Source organism: Pongo pygmaeus, chromosome 3 (genome assembly GCF_028885625.2).
Source record: "Pongo pygmaeus isolate AG05252 chromosome 3, NHGRI_mPonPyg2-v2.0_pri, whole genome shotgun sequence".
Lineage (NCBI taxonomy): Eukaryota > Metazoa > Chordata > Mammalia > Primates > Hominidae > Pongo > Pongo pygmaeus.
In genome coordinates this window covers 94187459-94210044 of record NC_072376.2, presented here as the reverse complement: position 1 = coordinate 94210044, position 22586 = coordinate 94187459, and the positions used below count along the sequence as shown (strand labels likewise).

Sequence of the window (22586 nt, the reverse complement as noted above, 5' to 3'; positions counted from 1 at the left end):
CACTAATAGAAATTTTAATAAAACTGGGCTGAGCTAGGACTGGGAGGTTGCATAAGCAATCGGAGAGTGTGAATGTTCCTCTGGGTGCACTCTGTGCACTTGGCATAATTCTTAAGACTGAAATATAGTATTTAATCCAAAAAGCTCACAGGGTTTTCATAAATGCAGTTTAATTTAAAGTTTATGCAAGCACATGCGGTACATAAAGCACAATTTTCTGGGACTTTTAAGCCTCTCTACAACTTAGATAAAAGTTAAAAGAATAAAATCTTTGATAAATTTGATAGCATGCTCATTTAAATTGTTTACGTTCAGTGGAAATCCAAGTAAAGATTGAAACTCCACCTGCCTTTCTACATACTCAGTTTTTCCTTGAGGATAAATAAGAAGGCCTGAAGAATTATTGTCATCTGGAGCTTAGGGGTCATCTAGCACAATGTCTTCATTTTGCAGTGAGGAAACTTAGAGCCACAGAGGAGAAATGACTTTTCCAAGGTGCATTACTGTTAGTGTCAGTGCTGGGAATAGGGTGAAACCCCACATTGCTACTATTGCTGGCAATAAAAAAAGCAATATGACTAAAACACTACAGATTCTTCTAACTCCTCCTTCAGACCTCTTCAATCCTGCTAGAGTTTTCTTTCCAAAAACAAATCTGATTGCGTCATTCCTTCCATGATAAAGTCTTCAGTGGCTCCTCTGAATAGTAGCCAGACCCCTACCTATTTCTCTGGTCATATGTACCCAACCACTGACCCTCATGGGCTACTTAACCATGTGCAGTCCTGGGACTCATCTTCTCTCATGGCTTTTCATTATGTCTTCCTGGGAGACCCGTCCACCTCTCTGGTGCTTAACAACTCCTGTTCATCCTCCAAAATTCAGCCTTGTACTGCCACCTCCCAGAAGCCTTCCTGCACCTTCTCCCTTCGTGCTCCCATATTCTATGCGGTTGCATTTCTGTTGTAATACCTGCCACACTGACTGACGACTGTTTGCTTATATGTTTGACTGTTCAGCTAGAAGATCCTTGAGTGCAGAGAGAATGTTTTACCCATTTTGATATCCTGAGTGTACAATGCCTGGTGTGCATAGGGTTCAGTAAGTGCTTGTGGAATTTAATTGAACACTAACAACAAATCGAGAGAATTGTGAGTCTCTAATAGAATATTTAGATGACAGTATATCCTATGAGCCCTCATCAGTTTGAAACTAGCCTAGTTCGTCCACCTCTTCTGCCAGTTTTCTGTAACCTTTGGAGAAACTGGTCATCTTGTTATTCCCTAGGGACACCATATGCATTTATTCTTCCCACTGTGCCTTTGTCCATGGCATTGTCTCTGCCTGGCAAGCCCCTCCTTGTTTATTTAGCAGTTATTGACTACCTTTGTGTCTGACATTGTGTTGGACTCTTATCTTTTCCTTCCTAAACAGGACTCTACTGTTTGAGGCCTCCTCAAGTCTTACTCACACTTGCATCTTCTTCTAATCAATGGTCCCAGTCCTCATCACTTTACTACTTCCTATAGGTATGGCACATTTGATATTTAATAAATGCTACCTTTTATGGTTATTTTTCATTCTGGGCATATTACACACCTATTCAACTAAATTATAAGGCTCTTGAGGGCAGAGCTGTATTTTCAGCAGCAAACTTTATGTAGAGTCTTTTTTTTTTCTTTTATTATTATTATTATTATTATTATACTTTTATGTAGAGTCTTAATACATGTTGGTCAATGATCAAGAGGACTTGAGGGGCACATTTTTATGCTGAGGCTCTGTCATTGTGCGTGTGTTTGTGAGGATGCTATTCAAGGAGACAGGTCACGATGGCTGTGGTCAGGGATTCTGGAAATGAAGGGCAACTTTGGGAAGCATAATTGTCCGAGTTCATTAAAAGTAAATATCTCCCAGATGGAAAGATTAGATCATGTAGAGATTTCCCCAAATTGCAGTGATTTATAGGCTTAATACCATAGCAATTAAAATCTCATTGGGATGGGGAATAATTTATCCAAAAAATAAATAGAATTTACAAAGGAAATTCTGAAAAAGCATATTGTGAGAGGCTACTTTATTTAGCCTTTAAAAAGCTACAATTATTAAAATATTTTCGTACTCATTCACAAATTAAAAAATATATTTTTCTTTTGTTGTTTTATGTATGTGTGCATGTTTTATATTATACTATAGTGCAAATGTAAAAAATGACTGTAAACAATCTCATTTTGATATGAGTCTTCATTTGAGGTAATGGTGGAAAAAAGCTTTAATATGCTTTCCCTCCCTTCCCAAACACCACAGGGCAAGAAGCTGGATTACAGTGAAAGAAAAGGCATTGAGAAGTCTTTTTTTTTTTTTTTTTTTTTTAAATCATGGTCCCTTCACATAAAAAATAATATTATCCCAGAGATAACACAAAACAGAGGCAAAGGGCAGAGTTTTTCTATAGATATTGTTAGGATGTCCAGTTAGCATTTTGGGGGTGGGGGGATGGGGGAATCTAGTAAAATAAATACCAAATAGATTAAGTAATTAAGTATAAAAATCAAACCACAGTCCAGTGTGAAAAAAACAAACTGAAGATTTTTCAAACTCTGGAGGGGGTATACTTTATATACGTGGGTCTCAGAAAGGGCTTAGTAATGGCTTCATTGCACATGAAGATCTACAGTACTCGTACTGACCCTGTCCAGCACTGGGTCCCCAACAGCAACCGGCATATATCGGGTTCCACGGTTACTTGTAAGAATGTGGGGATGCATGGAGTGTAAATGAACGTGTAGACCTTCAGACTGATTGGCTTTGAGAGTTCTCTGTGTGCATGTGTGTGTTTTGGTTTCCTCTGAACTCTAGAAAGAGGAGAGAAGAGGAAATGACCTCATGGGACTTCTGTGTCACCATTTCTGACACTTCAGGGCTGTGTCATCCTTCATGTATTATTGGAAGGAGGTGCAAAGGAGGACAAGATCTCAACCAAAAGAGAGAGAGAGAAAACAATGAAGCTCTTTTAAGGATGTGAGATGGGGAGTGGGATGTGGTGGGAGTGTATTCTCAATGCTTTTTAAGCAATTTTAATCACCTTTCAATTTCTGTGGTGGCAAATGAAATGTCTGCCTCTCAGGATTCATGTCTTTTTCTCTAGCTAAAAAGTACTTGTAAGCTGGAAAAGAAGCTCCTCCACCTGGATTTTTGTTAGTTTCACAACTGCTTCGTTACAGACATCAATAGGCCCATCACACTGTAGTCATAGCTGGCTTAGTTGGCTTTCTGAGGACAGAGCTGTATCTGCCTGGCTCACCATTGTATCCCCTGCATTTACGTGTTACCTATTTTAGAGTAAAAACTTGAAAACATTTGTGGAATGAATAAATAAATGCCTATTGTGTATCTTCAGAGAGTGGTAGAGACCTCTAAGACATAACCCTTGATTTGGAGTTTATCATGTGAAAATATCTGGCCTTTATTAACACTTTCTTTGTGGCATTGTGTTTTCAGAGAATGCTCAGTATTAGACTTTCCTACATTAATTAGCCTCAGAGACATATGAATCCAGAATACATTATAGTCATTTGTCTTGGACTTGTTCATGCACTGAGTTCATTGTTTTATTTTGAGCACAGCTCCTTCTTCCCCTCTGTACTGTAAAGTTATTAATAGAAATAGGAGCTTCCCAGCTTCAGTGACATGCCTGAGAGGGATGTTCAAAAGAGATAGAAGGATTCATCTCCTAAGTAATTTGTATGCTTGGAGTACCACTCCTTAGAAACCCTGCTCTTTGTTGCTAACGTGGTTCATGATAGGGCTGGCATGCAGGAGTGAAGGCAACCAGGGAAGACAGGGAGAAACTAGAGCCTAGAACTAAAGCCCTCCTGTCCCCACCCCAAGACTAGACAGGTGCTAAGGGTGGGCCAGATGGAGGCACTAGTTAGCAGTGGGAAGAAAGAACAAGGCAAGCAGGCAGACCACAGCACCCAAGCAGTCATGAGGCAGTCCTGGAAGAGGGTGTAAATGTAGACAGCAGGCAGAAAGGCATCTGGGAGATGAGTAAGTGTGGTGGTTAAGAACAGTAGGTTTTGGAAGCAACTCAAGTGTCCATCAATACATGAACTGCAGACCGTAACTCCCTTGTCCTCTGCCTTCCACTTTGGTTTGGCCAGTGGGCACTGGCAGCAAGTGATAGGAGGGTGACAGGAGAGAATCCTGCAGCTCCTCGCCTGCTGGGCTGCATGCTGGCAGCCACTGTGCCCCTGCAGTACTTTCTCCTGTGGCTAAAGCTCTCTCAGAGATTGCCTGTGTGGGGTTAGCGATGATAATCACTTCCTACTGTTGTTAGCCTGGGGTGCCTCCCCATCTCTTATTGGTTTCATTAAGCTTGTCTGCACCTCTGTACAACTATGCTCGATTAAACTCTCTCCAGAGAGCCCCGTGTTTCCTGCTGAGTTCCCGACTGTTGCAGTGATACAGTGCTATTACCAGAAAGAAGGGGATGGATGCAGGGCAAACAATAACAACAGATGTCTGGCAGCAACTGATACTGACCCACCATGGCCCCCTGGATTATAACTCTCCAGTCATCCCCTACAGACAGGATTGGGCCCACAGCTGTCCAGTTACTCCAGATGTGAGAAGAGAATACAATTGGAAAAAGAGAATCTAGAAGGGCCTGACAGCAGCCCAGAGTGACCAGAGAGGAGTTTTGTCCTAAGCATTTGTACAGATATTCCTCTAAAAGGAAGGATTCCTTACATTTCTGTTGGGAAGTCAGATACTTTCCCTTTCCCTAGTGTGGACGAGCAGGTGGTGGTCCTACATTCTAAAAGAATTGCAGTTCGGAGTGTCATAGGCCTTTTGAATTTAAACTGTCTTCATGATTTCTTTTAAAGAAGATTGGATTGAAAAACAACTCCCAAATCAGAGGAGTATCTTCTGTCAATGCTGTGTAGTCAGTCTTGACTGTGTTGTTAGCATCCTGCAAATTGTGAAGTGACAAACACTCTTGTTTCTGAACTTTCCATTTTAGCCACTTCTTCTTGTGTCATTCCAGAAAACGAGCAACACATGGATGTGATGTGGGAGACTTTCTTAATGTCATATCAGCTCAGAGGTGTCCTTTGTGCCAGTCTCTGAGCATGGGGTGACACTTCCAAACAGGTTATTACTCCCATGAGTTATTGGGTTGCTAATCACCCCATTTACAGAGTGATCCCATTACATTACCCTGCAGAGTTCAATTAAGGGAGCTTAGACCAAAGCCCACATTTAAGAGCGCTCCCTTGTCTGTTTCATCTTGGGGTTTAAATTGAATTCTCTGATGTTGGTAGAGCAACCTGAATCATTTCCTAATTCAGCTAAAAATAGCAGAGGGATCATAAATGCGGACCCCTTTCTCGATGTGAGTAGTATCACGGGTGGGGAAAATACGTAGTATTTGCTGGGAGAGGCACTTAAATTCCCTTTTGGTTTCCATTAAAATCCTGCATGCATTGTACTCAATCACAACAGCAGGCTTAGATGTCAGAACGCTCATTTTCATAAATAGGCTTGGAAAACATAATCACATTTAACCCTTGCTGTTTTGAACTCTGGAGTAACTTTAGAGAACACACTATTTTAATTAACACTTACTTATAAAAGTTAAGGTCAAAATTCCAGACAGTTTGTTATAATTCAATTATAGAGGGAAATGAGGGATTTCTTTTATAAGGTTTTCTTCTGCTGCTCCTGCCTCTTTTGAGTATGTGTGTGTATGTGGGAGTCAAGGTTAGCCTTGTTAGGTAGGCTATTTTTATTTAAATGTGTTGAAGTCTACAATAAAACATTACACAGACATTCCCCAAGTTGTGGGCGTGATGGCTTCAAGGTTACTTCGTGGAGCTGGAGCACTGGCTGCGCAGGCCCTGAGGGCCTGTGGTCCCAATGGGGTGGCCGTGGTGTGCTCCATGGCATCTGGAGGTGGCGTTCCTACTGATGATGAGCAGATGACTGGATTGGAGATGGAGGTCATGATGGTTGCAGGGAAGGGACTGGACCTATACAGTATATTACCCCCAAAGGCAGTTTCAGGCACCAAGGAAGACCCTAATTTAGTTTCCTCCATCACCAACAAGAATATAGTGGGCTGCATCTGTGAAGAGGACAACAGTGCTGTCATCTGGTTTTGGCTGCACAAAGGCGAGACCCAGTAGCAATGCCCTAGCTGTGGAACCCATTATAAGCTGCTGTCCCACCAGGTGGCCCACTGAGCCCATGCACTAAGTTACTCAAAATGTGCTGTAAAGTTTTCCTTTCCAACTAAGACTAGCTGTTGTATTGGCTGATATACCAGATCAGGCTGTATAACTGATCTGTGAATGTTTCTTGTATATGTGGTGCCAGTTACAACATAATAACTCCTCCTCTACCTTCCCCACTGCCAAGCTATTCTGCTCTCCTTTCCTTCTTGCCATTCATTAGTTCCAGAGAGCAATCTTGGGGTTCTTGGACACTAATGCCAGCTAAAGTCTGACTTAGGCAAATTTCTGACCTACTTACCTCTCCTCCATGACTTTCCTTCTTTCTTTTGAGGCAGTTATTCATGTAGAATAGTTTTCATTGCCTTATCTTTCCTTTCTTTTTGAATTTTTACTCAATTTTTTGAGAAAAGCAAGTTTTTTTCCTTTTCATTTTCTCCCCATTTCTGCATTTTCCAAGCTAGGGAACAGGTGAAAATAGGCAATAGTCCATCTCTGGTGAGAGCTGGCCTGGGCCAGTGTGCCTGCCTCAGAGAGCTGTCTAATAGCCTTTTTAGTTCCCTTGCTGCTCCTTACCACTAGGAGTCCTGAGTGACCCTATTCATAGCTGCTAAAGATCAGAGCAATGCTGGTGATGCACTTGAACTGAGAAAAGCAAAACCATCCACTTGGGAGGGAAGGGCGAGCGGCATCGGACACATTAGCTGCGAATACCATGTCTTGAAATTTCTTTAAAGGCCTCTTCAGAATTCCAGAATTTCTACCTTGGTCTTCATCTTCTTCAAATTAAATATACATTTTGTTTTACACTATTGTTCAAGATATACAGAAAAAGTAAAACAGGTTCTTAATTGATTTTTATTATTTTCTGCTTTGATTGTCAGTAGCGTGGTAGTTTACTGCTTTTTATTGCAATTACATAGCATTTCAGTTATATTAGTCATTAAATAGGCCTTTGTGGTGTAGCCTATAAAATTATCTGTATGGGGAAAGTAAACTCTAGTCTTTAACACCTAACTTATGAAAGAAATTTTTGGAAGGCCACCGGATTGTAAATAGGAGACCCACTCCATAGCATGGAATGTACAATACAGATGATCTTTATTAAGCCCACTCTCCATTCTGTCAAGACCCAAGAGGTCATTTAATGTCAAACGAAAAAGGCAATTCTTTAGAATTGAATTGGCTTTTAATCCCTTATAGAAATTGAGGGCTTTTCCTTTAAGTCATGTTGACTGTCATGACTTCGAGTTGTATACAACAGCCATATTCATGGATGTTTGTGGAATTTAATATGGTATAGAAGCCCAGCCAAATTTCTAAAAAATATAAATAAACACACAATTTGTATGCTTTTTTTTTTTTTTAATTGGAGAGGTTAAAGAACTATTGTAGATCTGCTTTTGGCCTAGTGTGAATAATTTGCCAACATTTACCTGTTTCAATTCTCCTAGCCCAAGTTACCACTGTCCTTGGTAGGTGAGTGTTTCTCAAATTATTCTTTGTAGACCATATATCTATTTCAGTTCTCTGGGGTGCTGGTTAAAATGCACATTCCAGGGAGATATCCTACACCTACATCTTCTTACTTGGAATCTTTGGAGTTGGAGTTGGGAAAATGGAATCGTTAACAGCCCCCTAACTGATCTTTATGAACTCTAGAGTTTGAGAAGCATTGATCCAGACTTACTTTCTCAGGATCTACATGGTTGACAATGAATGTGATGATAATGGTCCATTTTGATTCAGGGCTTAGTTTTGCTGGACCTCCATTTTCTGGATTTTTGACTTCTTCTTTGGAGTAGATTTGTATTAGTTTTCTAGAGCTTCCATAATAAAATACCACAGGTTGGGTGGCTTAAATAACAGAAATTTATTTTCTCACGGTTCTGAGAGAGACTAGAAGTCCCAGATCAAGCTGTCAGCAGGGTTGGTTTCATCTGGAGGCCTCTCTCCTTGGCTTGTAGATGGATATCTTTGTCTTCACATGGGCTTTCCTCTGTGTATGTGTATTGTTTGTGTCTTAATCTCCTCTTCTTATAAGGATGCCAGTCATATTGGATTAGGGCCTGTCTATATGACCTCATTTTACCTTATTTATCTCGAAAGCCTCTATCTCCAAATACAATCACATTCTAAGGTACTGGGGTTAGAATTTCAACATATAAATTTTAGTGGGAAATAATTCAGCTCATAACAGTCTAGATGGATTTCAAACATGATAAGAATAAGTGAAAGATGAACACTGGATTTCATCTCAAGTTTCTTTCCCCATCCTGGCTCTGTCCATTAGAAGGAAGTCTACTACTGATTGGTCTCTCTTGTCTAAGGCAGTGGAAGGGAAGTAGGGACAATGACAACTTGCTTTTCATTGGCCCTGTTCCTCATAAGATCTATTTCTTTGCTTTAGGCTCAACTGTTATAAATGACTAAGGGTGGCCATTCTCAAAGGGAATCTCAGAAGTAAAAACTCTTGTCATAATATTAAGAAGACATTCTTTGCCTTTTTTATTGGGTGACATTTGCACTGATTGTGTAGAAACAGTGGTGGCTAAAACTGTTGGTGCTTTAGCATGACTTAACGCAGTAGCACCAAACTGTATAGTAATCTTTATAATTTGACCACTGTGTATTTGCACTGCAGGAAAAAAAAATGCCTGTTTCACTTAAGAATGCCCTTGATGAAATACTAAAAATTATTAAGTTTGTTAAATCTTAACCCTCGAGTACACATCTCTTTAGTATTCTGTGTGATAAAATGGAAAGTATGCATACAGCACTTTTGCTCCATTCAAAGGTTCAGTGGCTGTTTTGAGGAAGAGCACTGTGCAATCGAATTGTGAGCTGAACTAGTCTCTTTTTTCATAAAATACCATTTTATCTTAAAAGAACAAGAGATGAACTATGATTATTTAGATGCAGGTGGCTGGCAGACATGTTTGCAAAAATGAATGAAGTAAGTGTATTACTTCAAGGAAGCAACTGACGGTATCTGTTGCCTGTGATAAAATTCAAGCTTTCAAGAGAAAATTAGAATTTTAGAAAGCTTCTATCTGTTACTATGAGCTTAATACCTTAAAAGCAGTTGAAGATTTTTTTGGTGAGGTTGGTTATTAACAAATATGATTTTAGGGATATTATATAATGAAATGGGTCAACATTTGGGAATTCTGCATAAGTCACTGAACCAATGTTTTCAAAATGACCAATACAAGATGCTACAAAAGATCTATTCAAAGTGTAAAATAGACCAACACATTTTAATGTAACAGAGTGTAAAATGTTCATGGTATGATTTCAGACGATTTATTGCAACTAACCCTTAAGAAATTACCACTTGTCAAGTTTTGGCATATTATCAGAGAAGAATATCCACAATTTTCTGAAAGGATCATTACAAATACTCTTTCATTTTCCAACCTCATATCTGAGTGAAGCTGGATTTTCTTCATTTATTGAAAGCAAAAACCTATCAAAATAGATGAAATTAAACGCAGTTTTGAGAATCTAGCTGTCTTCTTTTTAAGCTAAACATTAAATAAATTTGCAAAAATATAAATGTCATCTCACTATTTTTTTCTGTTTTGGTGTATACATACAATATGTTTTTTAACATGTAGTGAATTTATTCTTGCTATTTTAAGATGAATTAATAAATACATGTTTAAACATTTCTCAACTCCAATTTCTAATAAGGTGAATATTAGTAGATATAACCCATATAAACAAAAGCTTTTTGGGAACTTCAAACTTCAATACTTTTAAAAAGTATAAATGGACTTTGAGACGAAAAAGTTTGAGGACTGCTGACTTAGGAAGACATTTTTTCTAGCTATGTTGCAGCAAATAATTTAGAGTTAACTTTGATTCATAGTATGTTTAAAGAAAAATATATTCACTATGTGAATACTAAATATAGTAAGCTTGACTTGCTTTTTTCTCATTGGGAGAAAAATCATAATAATATTCCATATCAAAATATTTTTATGCATGGCTTAATGCCTGGTTTACCTTTGCTAATCCCAGATCAGTTTAGATAATCATGAACAAATTGGAAGAAAAAAAAGCCCTATGTAAGAACTAATGTTTTTGAGAGCTTTTTTCAATGTAATGAAAATTTATTTAACAGATTAAAATCTGCCCTATAGAAATGCACTTGGAACTCTTCCCATAAGCATGTTTTCTTCATTCTGCCTGTTTTGTTGTGTTCCAATTTAGAGGACATTTGTTTCTTTCCTTTCCTTCTCTTTTTTCTTTCTTGCCTCTCGTTTCACTCATTTTCTTCCTTCTTTCCCTTTCCTTTGTTAGAGCTGCGGGCATTTCATGTGCTGCAGTTTTTGGTTTCTGCCAGTGTCCTCTAAGAAAAGATGCTGACTTGGTAAATATGAACAAGGCATTGCCAAAGTATAGGTCAGTCTTTGCATTCTCAGCTCTAGAACTTAAATAGTATGTAAATTTCAAATCTTAACACTGGAGTCTGTGCTGTGTTTCTAGTCTTAGATTTCTAGACGCTATGAAGGAAGTTTAGGGGAAAGGATTTTAACTTAAAACTTATACCTCCTATAATAGAAGAAATGACTTCAAAATATTCTACCATTATACTGTGTTTTTCATAGATTTCTTTCTCATTTTTTCCTCTAGTCTAAAAGTCATTCCCGAGTTGGCCTGAAATCAAGCACCAAGCAAAAGGTATGTTTTTTCTTCCATATTGTTCCTTTAAAAAATAATTATTTTGGGTGGGTGCTTTTATTTATTTATTTATTTTTTTTTTTCCTGAAGAGAATGACTTGTCTTTAGATGGCCAGGGCATACCCAGAAACAAAGTAGTTCTTATTCTCATATGCTTTGCCTTCATAATAGCAAAACTGAAATGGGAGAGGGATCCTTGAAATGAAATATAATTTGAGGGAGATTCTTGAAACCCAGTGACAGAACCTGAGAATTTTCCCATGACTTACAAGCAATTCTGAAAGCAAGGTCAGAAGATACTGTGCTATATTCAGCTCTTTTATTTGCTAAGCACTTCACAGTGAAGGAATTTGTTCCTATCTCAGTTCATATTTTTACTAAACTTTATTCTCTCAACATGTGTTGTGGAGAATAACCCTCACTTATGACCTGTGATGAATTGGTTAAAACATGATCTCTGTGAGTCAAAAAGAATTGGTTTCAATTCTTGGTTCTGCCACTTTGCTATGTGATCTTGAACATATTTGTATAGAGAAGATGATCATACCCACTAGGGTAGCATATGTTAAGGATAAAATGAAATAATATATGTGAAAACACTTATATCCCAGTACCTGGTGCAAAGTAGCCTTTTAATAATTTTGAGGTTCTATATTTCATTGATAGTTTAGAAATTCAAACAATAGAAAATATGAAATTTCAAAATATTAATTCTCAGAGAAACACACATGAATACACACATACACACGTAAGTTAATTCCTGGTGATACATGGGGCAAATTTGGAGAAGTTCATGTTTAATTTTAGAGAGGTTCATATTTACATATTATTCTTCCACTGTAGAAGTTTGCACTGATGGGAGTACTTGCCTAGCTTTTCAGAATAATGCACATAGTGAGAGGTGACACCGTGCTGGCAGTCCTCACAGCTCTCGCTTGCTCTCGGCGCCTCCTCTGCCTGGGCTACCGTGGCACTTGAGGAGCCCTTCAGCCCACCGCTGCACTGTGGGAGCCCCTTTCTGGGCTGGCCAAGGCCAGAGCCCACTCCCTCAGCTTGCAGGGAGGTGTGGAGGGAGAGGCGCGAGCGGGAACCGGGGTTGTGTGAGGCGCTTGCGGGCCAGCTGGAGTTCTGGGTGGGCGTGAGCTTGGCGGGCCCCGCACTTGGAGCAGCCGGCCGGCCCTGCCGGCCCTGTCGGCCCCTGGCAATGAGGGACTTAGCACCCGGGCCAGCGACTGTGGAGGGTATACTGGGTCCCCCAGCAGTGCCAGCCCACCGGGGCTGCGCTCGATTTCTCGCCGGGCCTTAGCTGCTTTCCCGCGGGGCAGGCCTCGGGACTGCAGCCCACCATGCCTGAGCCTTCCCCCGCCTCCGTGGGTTCCTGTGCAGCCCAAGCCTCCCCGACGAGCGCCGCCCCCTGCTCCATGGCGCCCAGTCCCATCGACCACCCAAGGGCTGAGGAGTGCCAGCACACGGCGCGGGACTGACAGGCAGCTCCACCTGCAGCCCCGGTGCGGGATCCACTAGGTGAAGCCAGCTGGGCTCCTGAGTCTGGTGAGGACGTGGAGAGTCTTTATATCTAGCTCAGGGATTGTAAACACACCAATCGGCACTCTGTATTTAGCTCAAGGTCTGTGAGTGCACCAATCGACACTCTGTAGCTAGCTGCCCTGGTGGGGCCTTGGAGAACCTTTATGTCTAGCTCAGGGATTGTAAACACACCAATCGGCACTCTGTATTTAGCTCAAGGTTTGTAAACACACCAATCAGCACCCTGTGTTTAGCTCAAGGTTTGTGAGGGCACCAATCCATACTCTGTATCTAGCTGCTCTGGCGGGGCCTTGGAGAACCTGTGTGTGGAAACTCTGTATCTAGCTAATCTGATGGGGACATGGAGAACCTTTGTATCTAGCTCAGGGATTGTAAACGCACCAATCAGCACCCTGTCAAATCAGGCCACTCAGCTCTACCAATCAGCAGGATGTGGGTGGGGCCAGATAAGAGAATAAAAGCAGGCTGCCCGAGCCAGCATTGGCAACCCGCTTGGGTCCCCTTCCACACTGTGGAAGCTTTGTTCTTTCACTCTTCTCAATAAATCTTGCTACCGCTCACTCTTTGGGTCCACGCTGCTTTTATGAGCTGTAACACTCACCGCGAAGATCTGCAGCTTCACTCCTGAACCCAGCGAGACCACGAGCCCACCAGGAGGAACAAACAACTCCAGATGCGCTGCCTTAAGAGCTGTAACACTCACCGCAAAGGTCTGCAGCTTCACTCCTGAGCCAGCGAGACTACGAACCCACCAGAAGGAAGAAACTCCGAACACATCCGAACATCAGAAGGAACAAACTGCAGACGCGCCACCTTAAGAGCTGTAACACTCACCGCGAGGGTCCGCGGCCTCATTCTTGAAGTCAGTGAGACCAAGAACCCACCAATTCCGGACACAATAGTAACTCAGAATACCTTTGTTAATGCCAATTGTCAGAGAAAAAAACACTGCAAAAATTCAAAGCATCTAAGAGGTGCTGAAGAGGATTAAAAGAGGCAACGTATGTGGAAGCATTAAGCCCATGCCTGTGTCAACAGTAGCTATTTTTGTTAGAGAAACATTATGTTGATTGAGAAGATGGACAGACCCAGGTTCCCACCCAGCTCCAATACTTACCATGTAAAAAGAGTTAACATTGATATAGCAAGCCCTATGCTCCAGGTACAATACGAGATTTTACGATGAACTCATTTAATAGTCTCAGTGACCTAATGAGGTAGGTGTTCTTGTTTCTCAGGGCTTGTCAGGAGAATACCACACCAATAACTGGAAAAGAGAATCTAACCGGTTAACTGGTTGCAATGTTTTAACAAGGTAATGAAAAGGGTAAAAAGAAGGGTAGAAAGAGAGCTGTAAGGTATCAGGCAGGTAGCAAGCAATTCCAGGGAGCAGCTGCCATCTCCAGGGATTACTAACACTTCCTGGACACTTGGAGGAAGGGCCCCACAGAGCTGAAATTCAGATCTCTGAGGAAGGGGCGGGTGCCAGTATCCCTGAGGGGCACATAATGAGGCTGATTCTGGAAAAACGAGGGGGCGGGTGCCAGTGTCCCTGAGGGGCACATAATGAGGCTGATTCTGGAAAATCTACAAACTGGCTCAGTGGCTCTGTAGGAAGGAAAAAAGGGTGGTATTGCTGAGGCGAAGTTCATAAGAAGCACACTGAAGGAGCAAGTCCCATGTTCCTCCTCGGGCTCTGCCGCTCTCGCTAGCGCCCCTACTGGCAGATATTACAAGAAGCAGCTGACTCAGCCGAAATGTGGTTCTCAAAGTTCCAGCCCCAAGCATCACAAAGCAGATAATAGAAATGTGGGCTTGGAGATGAGCGATGATAATTTAGCAACTGGCACAATTATTAGCTCCATTTTTCAGATGAAGAAACCAAGGCACAAATATGTTAAGCTATGTTTGTCCAGAGTCACACAGCTAGGAAGAGGCAGAGGCAGAATTTAAACCTAGTCAGTCTGGATCCAAAAGTTTATGCCCTTAACCCCTTAAACAAGTGACTGTGGACAGAAACACTTTTCTGAGTCTTTTTTAAAATGGAGATAATACTTCTTAATGTGTAGGGCTGTCGTAAGGATTAAACAAAACAATATAAAATATGTGCCGATCATACTTCTTGGTACATAGTAGGTTCTCAGTAAGTACTAATTCTTGTTAAATATATTTTGCTTGTTTTAAGTATGAGAAGTTCATTTTGCGTTGGTGACTTTATGTGTAGTTTTGGAAGTATCTATATTGCCTTTGCCTTGGAGTGGTTCCATTGCCAGTGAGTTATTTAATTTAATTCCTCCAACTTTACATATTTTAAATTATTTAAAGCTTTCTGTGTTGGAAAGTAAACAGCAGAGAGAAGTTAATCCTGGAGCTTGATCAATGGAGGCTTTATTGAGGATTTCCTTAAAACTCAAAATTTATCAGGGGCTATGTCAGAGCACAGGACTGGTCTTTCACTTCAGATTTTAAACAGTGGGAGAAATCATTAAACGTATTCATTCATTATTTAATGCAACAATTATTTATTGGGTGCCTAATTGTACTGGATGCTGTGCTGGCCATCAAGGGTTATATAAACACTGACAGATGGACCCTGCTTTCAAGACTGTTTCTTACAATTTAGTAGTGAGTATGATGCAACATCTCAGCTGCACGTTCTCCCTCACTCTTTTTCATCTTGGCAGGTGTGTTATGTGTGTGTGTCTTGCTACGTAGATGTAATGCTATCTTGTGGGTAAAATATCTATTAGGCCTACTACCAAGTTGACCTATGTCCAAGGGAGATTAATGGGTGTAGGGAGATATGAGGGGAGGGCAGCTGCCTCTCCTGAAGGACAGTCCCTCATTAACTGGGGAAGAGACGAATGTCAAACTAGTCACAGGGAATTAGTGGGAAAGGCTGAGAGGCCAGACACACTGGAATGCCCTTGGGTCCCTGGTGGTAGGTGGTAAGAAGTATGCATGCAGGGATGTGAGAGTTAAAGGGTCCAGGCTGGATGCCATGATGCTTAATGGGCCTTTTTGCTCTAACACGGTTGATAGCTTGGGAGACAGGGTCTAGGACGGCCAAGACCTTAGAGTCCTGGTAGTGGGTAACTGTGATAAGATCAGGAACCTCTTTTATATAAGTCAGCCTTCTTAAAAATGGTTTATTCCCTGCCTATGTTTACTTTCTTTTGTTTAAAAGTGCCAACTGCCTGAGTAGTCCTAAATGAACTAAGGGAAGAGCTTTGTGTAGTACTTCGGTCAGAACTCTAAGGGGAAGCTGGCCTTGGAGGTCAGCAAGGTGTAGAGGTGGTGTCCAAGATCCTCATGAGAAAATTTCAAGGTCATAGTCATGTGGTCAAGATCTTGTAGTTTTTTCTGGAAATTCTGGAAAAATTAAAGAGATTAGGTTTTGTGGAGATATATTTTGTAGGACACGGGAATACCCAAAACCTGTCCTTGATCTCCGTGGCTCAAGAGAATCAGAGGAAAATAAATGAATACAGGACAAAAACTTGCACATGAATATTGTTTCCCTGATGTAGAACTTCAGTGAGCTAGGCTGAGAGAAATCGAAGACTCTTTTGTCTCCATTCCATAAAATCTACTCACTGCTCCCTAAGTATCTTTTCGAGAGTAATAACAATAGTAAAATAGTATACAGTCGATGCTCTGGTTGCTTTGCAAACATTCAGTGGTTGCATTGTTTTCATTAAAATTTTTTTTTCAGATTATGCTTTATTTTTTTAGAGCAGTTTTAGGTTCACAGCAGAATTGAGTGGAAGGTACACAGATTTCCTGTATACCCTCTGCCCCTTACCATGCATAGCCTCCTGCATTGTCAGTTCTCCCACCAGAATGGTACATTTATTGCAACTGATGGGCCTGCATGGACACATCATTATCACTCAAAGACTTTACCTTACATTAAGGTTCATTCTTGGTGTGTTAGGTCATTCTTGTGTTGTTATGAAGAAATACCCGAGACTGGATAATTTATTAAGAAAAAGGGTTTAATTGGCTCATGGTTTTGCAGGCCGTACAAGCATGATGCTGGCATCTGCTTGACTTCTGGGGAGGTTTAAGGGAGCTTGGCAGAAGGCGAAGTGGATCAGGCATGTCACATGGTGACAGCAGGAGCAAGAGAGAGAGCAAGGGGGATGATGTCACACACTTTTCAACAGCTGGTTCTTGTGAGAACTATCACGAGAACAGCACCAATGTGATAGGGCTTAACCATTCATGAGAAATCTGGCTTCATGATTCAGTAGCCTCCCACCAGGCCCCACCTCCAACATTGGGGATTACAATTCAACATGGGATTTAAAGGGGACAACATCCAATCTATATAACTTGGTGCATTATACTATATGGGTTTTGACAAATGCATAATGATGTGTATCATTACAGTATTATATCATTATAGCATAATGATGTGTATCATTACAGAATAGTTTCATTGTCCTAAAAATCCTCTGTGCTCTGCCTTTCATGTCTTCTACCCCCACCTCTGAGAACCACTGATCTTTTTACTGTCTTCGTAGTTTGCTTTTCCCAGAATGTCACATAGTTGGAATTATATAGTATGTAGCCTTCCCAGATGGCCTTCTTTCACTTAGTAATATGCATTGAAGTTTTCTCTGTGTCTTTTCATAGCTTGATAGCTCTGAACCTTTCAGCACTGAATAATATTTCATTGTCTGGATGTACCACAGTTTATCCATTTGTTCACTGAAGGACATCTTGGTTGCTTTCAAGTTTTGGCAATTATGAACAAAGCTGCTATAAGCATTCCTGTTGGATGGACATAAGTTTTCAACCCTTTTTTTGGTAAATATCAAGGAGTGTGATGCTGGCTTGTATGGTAAGAGTATGTTTAGTTTTGTAAGAAACTGCCAAACTGTCTTTTGCATTCTCATCAGCAATGAAAGAGTTCTTATGGTTCCACAACCTTGTTAGCATTTGGTGTTATTGGTGTTCTGGATTTTCGTCATTTTGATAGGTATATTGTGGTATCTAATTGTTTTAATTTGCATTTGCCTGATAACGTGATATAGAGCATCTTTTCATATGATTATTTGCCATATGTATATCATTTTTGGCGAGGTGTCAACTAAAGTCTTTGGCCAATTTTTTAATCTGGTTGTTTTCTTTCTCATTGTTGAGCTTTGAGAGTTCTTTGTATATTTTGGATAACAGTTCTTTTTTTTTTTTTTGTCATGAACATGGAATGGCTCTCCCTTTATTTAGATTTTTTTTTAGTTTTATTATTACTATACTTTAAGTTTTAGGGTACATGTGTACAACGTGCAGGTCTGTTACATATGTATACATGTGCCATGTTGGTGTGCTGCATACCAGTTCTTTATCAGATATGTCTTTTGCAGATATTTTCTTCCTGTCTGTGGCTTGTCTTTGGATTCTTTTGACAGTGTCTTACAGAGGAGAAAATATTAATTTTAATGAAGTCCAGCTTATCATTTCTTTCTTTCATGGACCATGCCTTCAGTGTTTTCATCCCATTTTTTCAGAAAGAAAATTGATTTGCTAAAGCCTAAAGTTAATAGAGTGTTTTAAATATCCTCATTCCTCCAGCCAAACATTTCACCATGCCATGGTGTTCAGTGATCTTGAGTTTACTATATCCTTTTTCCTATCAAAGCAGTCTACTCAGATCAGATAAATAAACTCACAGTAAGTTACACTTGATTTATATGACTTGAAGTCTAATATCTCCTAAGGGTATTTGCATTTTAATAGGTAGCAGAAGGGTACATGTTAGCAAGCAGGGTACATGTTTTGGTTGGTAGAAAGACCTTATCTTTGCTCTTAAAATTACACTGTTTACCTTCACGATTACTTCAGCAGGAAACATCAATTGGTTAGATGACCTAGGGTCACAATGCATGATTGGTAGGCAGCCAATACTCCAGTTTGGAGCATTGAGGCCAGCACTTTTGTATTCAGTCCATGATCTTCCTCCCACCCCCATTGCCCATGAACCTTCTCACTTATGAGTGTAGTGTCCCTTGTTCCCACTCAACCGCAAACTCTCCTCCAAACAGAAGTTGTATTTTGTTAATATTTGTAATTTTCCCAACTTCCTTCTCTTTTGTATCTAGTATCTAAGAGTTTCATAAATATTGATAAGAACACCCTGTGCCCCCACGTTACAGCAGAGAAACCATGCCATGGACAGTGGTGATGCCTAATGTTAGTCTCAGGTCCCTGGAGAAGTAGCTTTTAATTTTTCCTGCTAAAGACGAAAAAAGGCTCTTGAACATTTCTTGTGTTATTCTTGTTTTCTCATTCGATTCTGATGCTCCGTTAGCAGTGTTCTTTGCCCTTCGAATCCCTCCACTCAATCCCCCCTCCCTTGCCCCCATTCGCAACCTCCTTCACTTTCAGCATCCTGCACCAGAGTGGTACATTTGTTATCATCAATATAGTTATGTTGATGTTTCTTTATCACCCAGAATCCATGGTAGTTTACATTTGGGTTCACTTTTGGTGAACATTCTAGGGGTTTTGATAAATGTATAATGACATGTATCTATCTAATATTGTAGTATCGAACAGAATAGTTTCACTGCCCAAAATACTCTTCTGCTCTGCTTACTAATCTCCACTCCCCTCAACTCCTGACAACCACTGATCTTTTTACTGTCTCCATCGTTTTTTTTTTTTTTTTTTTTTTTTTTCGTTTGAGGTGGAGTCTTGCTCTATCACTCAGGCTGGAGTGCAGTGGCATGATTTCGGCTCACTGCAACCTCCACCTCCTGGGTTCAAGCGATTCTTCTGCCTCAGCCTTCTGAGTAGCTGGCATTACAAGCACCTGCCACCATGCCTGGCTAATTTGTGTATTTTTAATAGAGACAGGGTTTCACCACAGTGGCCAGGCTGGTCTCGAATTCCCGATCTCAAATGATCCACCTGCCTTGGCCTCCTAAATTGCTGACATTACAGGTGTGAGCCACCACACCCAGCTGTCTCCATTGTTTGGTCTGTTCCAGAATGTCACATAGTTGGAATAATGAGGTATGTAGCCTTTTCAGATTGGCATCTTTTGTTTAGTAATATGCATTTAAATTTCCTCCATGTAGTTTCATGGTTTGATGGCTCATTTGTTTTTAGCACTGAATAATGTTCTGTTTTCTGGATGTATGACAGTTTATTTATTCATTTAACTACTGAAGGACATCTCAGTGTCTTTCAAGGTTTGGCAGTCATGAATAAAGCTGCTATAAACATCTATGTGCAGGTTTTTGTGTGGACGTGTTTTCAACTCATTTGGGTAAAATGAAGGAACACAGTTACTGAATCAATTTTTATTTGTCTTTTTTTCCCACAAATGACTCAGAGCCTTTGCTCCATTTCCCTCAAGTGTCTGCTCCAACTTTTGTGTTTTTTCACTTGTGCTTCCTTGGTTTTGGCCATGTGTTTCCTGCATTAAGTCTCCAGAGTCCCCAAGAATGATCTATGTCCCCTTGGAGGAATGTAAGAAAGAGTGAGATGGCTCTGTATCAGTAATGCAGGGGAGGTTTTCTTTTTTTTTTTTTGAGACAGAGTCTCGCTCCATTGCCAGGCTGGAGTGCAGTGGCGCAATCTCGGCTCACTGCAACCTCTGCCTCCTGGATTCAGGTGATTGTCCTGCCTCAGCCTCCCGAGTAGCTGGGACTACAGGCACCCATCACTACGCCCAGCTAAATTTTTTTTTGTATTTTTAGTAGAGACAGAGTTTCACCATGTTGGCCAGGATGGTCTCGATCTCTTGACCTCGTGATCTGCCCGCCTCGGCCTCCCAAAGTGCTGGGATTAAAGGCGTGAGCCACTGCGCCCGGCCCATGCAGGGAAGTTTTTAATGTAGCAACTAGATTTGGACAAGTCAAGAAAAAGAAACCAGAGGATGAGTTTATAGCACCCAAGAGTTAAATTCCAGTCCTGCCATGCAGTTCTTACTGGGCCTTTTACATCACTATGAGGGTCTGAACACTGAATCTACCTTGAGGGAAAATAAAAGTCACTGCTTTCTGATAGTGACAATTAACCTGGAAGGTCCTGACAGGCGATGGAAAGGGAATCAGGCCCCCTAGAGCAGAGCCTATATTATCTTTAATCCAATGTTATCTTTCCATGGCCTGTGAAAGATGCCCAGTGGCTTTTTGGAAGATGCTGCCTAATAAAACTGACAAAACAAGCAAGCTGAATTTAAAAGTTAGAGATGCTCTCTACAGACTCACAACAATAGGGACTTTAGAAGAGTCTATTGTTTCTATTTTTTTTTCCAGAAAAAATGCTGAATTAACATTTTAATATATTGGTTAATTAAAAAAATACTAATTAACTTTTCTAGATAGAGGGAAGTTTTTGAGGCAAGTATTATTCAAAAGATCAAAGGCTATGTGTTAAACACACTGACACTAACTTTTATAGTCATCTCTTCTCTGAATTTTATCCATGAAAAGACCCAGAAGGACAAACTTGGCATTTTAGCAATGTAGGTCAAATTCTATTGCTATGAGCTCCAGGGGACAGGCTGTCCAGTGCTTTTACTCTTCTTGAACTTGTGTTCTATTGAATAGCATTTGGAGAATATAAGCCTGGGTCTGAGGCTTTGAGAGTATATCACGGATTTTGTAAAGAATTTGTTTTTAATTGACAAATAAAAATTGTATATATTTATGGGGTCCAATGTGCCATAGATTTTTAATGTGATGGCATTTGTTAAATGGGAATTGAAGTCATTTCACTTTTTGTCTTATCCTTTTTCTCTTCCCTTGCCTTGGTGGAGAGCAATCTAAGTCTTACCAAGGTGTGTACTCCCCCCATATCCCACTGGCTCTGGTCAAGGGTCTCCTTCATTTCCATCTTCTCTCCCTTAATTTTCAAATATCCTGAGACATCCCAAAGATAGACTGCATGTTCAGATTTGCTTACGTTACAGTCAAGCATCTCAAACTTAGAAGAGTGGGCTTCAGGAATGGGATAGGTCAGTGGCTTTAGGAGCCCTCTTCAGCAAAGAGCAGGTGTATTCTCGTAAATTGTGTGGGAAGTAAGGCCCAAGCAGGATTGCTCAAAGCATTCACCTTGTATTTCTGGAGCAAAGGAAAAATAATAGTGCCTCAGAGTACAACTCACTTTATTAAATATTAAACATGGTCACTTCCCAGTTCCCCTGTGGTTTCCTGAGTTTCAGCAGGTTTATTCAAGCTCGTCCTCTAGAGTGCATTTCTAGCCTGTGAGTTAAACCCAGTGTTTCAGAATGACAGTCACTCTCAGAGCTGGGACCTAGGTGAGGTTTTGCTGGGAAATGTCAGAAAGGAGCTGCAAAGCCATCCAAATGTGATGCAATTTCTTCCCTTCTTGAAGGGACTACCAACTGGAAAACTCATGGCACAACTCAGAAAAGCTGGTCAGACTGTTATGAGGTCAAAATTTTGGTTTTGTGTCTCTATGTAGCCTTTATTTTAGGTTAACTAAAACAAAAGTTTTCATAAATAAATTAAAATCTTCAATTCTTCAGAAATGCTCAAGGTAAGATTTAAGAAATAAAGAATGAAAATCCATCTCATTTCCCCCACTTCTTATAACAAATATCATTCTCTATGCAGAGATTAGAAAATCAGGCCAGGTGCAGTAGCTCACATTTGTAATCCTAGCACTTTGGGTGGCCAAGGTGGGAAGATTGCTTGAGGCCAGGAGTTCGAGATTAGCCTGGGCAACATAGCAAGACCCCATTTCTACAACAAAATTTAGAAAATTAGTTGGGTATGGTGTTGCAGCTATAGTCCTAGCTACTTGAGAGGCCAAGGTGGGAAGATTGCTTAAGCCCAAGAGTTAGAGGTTACAGTAAGCTATGATCGTGCCACTGCACTCTAGCCTAGGTGACAGAGTGAGACCCTATCTCAAAAAAAAAAAAAAATCACAATTCAGTTATGTTTTATTTTGTCCATTTGAGTGATTTTAAAAAATGCTGAGCCAATATTTTTAAATGTGAGTGTTTTCACATAAATACCTGGCTTTCTGGCTTGTTTTGAAAAATTGGAGTATCTGAAAAGTTAGCATGGATTTCCAAATGCCAACGATCAACCATGATGAGGGGCCCCTGCCCACTCTAAACAGGGCAAG

At 40.6% G+C, this 22586-nt stretch overlaps 2 protein-coding genes across 3 annotated transcripts in view; both read left to right on the top strand.

Moving 5' to 3' along the window:
- RASGEF1B (RasGEF domain family member 1B) overlaps window positions 1-22586 on the top strand; it is a 616825-nt gene that overhangs the window by 117392 nt on the left and 476847 nt on the right. For both annotated transcript variants that reach the window (XM_054485214.2, XM_054485213.2), the window contains exon 2: window positions 10878-10925. In XM_054485214.2, coding sequence (XP_054341189.1) covers window positions 10878-10925 — 48 coding nt within the window. The remainder of the gene's footprint in view (window positions 1-10877; window positions 10926-22586) is intronic.
- Window positions 5856-6191, top strand: LOC129035103 (cytochrome c oxidase subunit 5B, mitochondrial-like). Its single transcript, XM_054485219.1, has one exon. It carries the CDS (start codon window positions 5856-5858, stop codon window positions 6189-6191), a length of 336 nt encoding a protein of 111 aa, XP_054341194.1.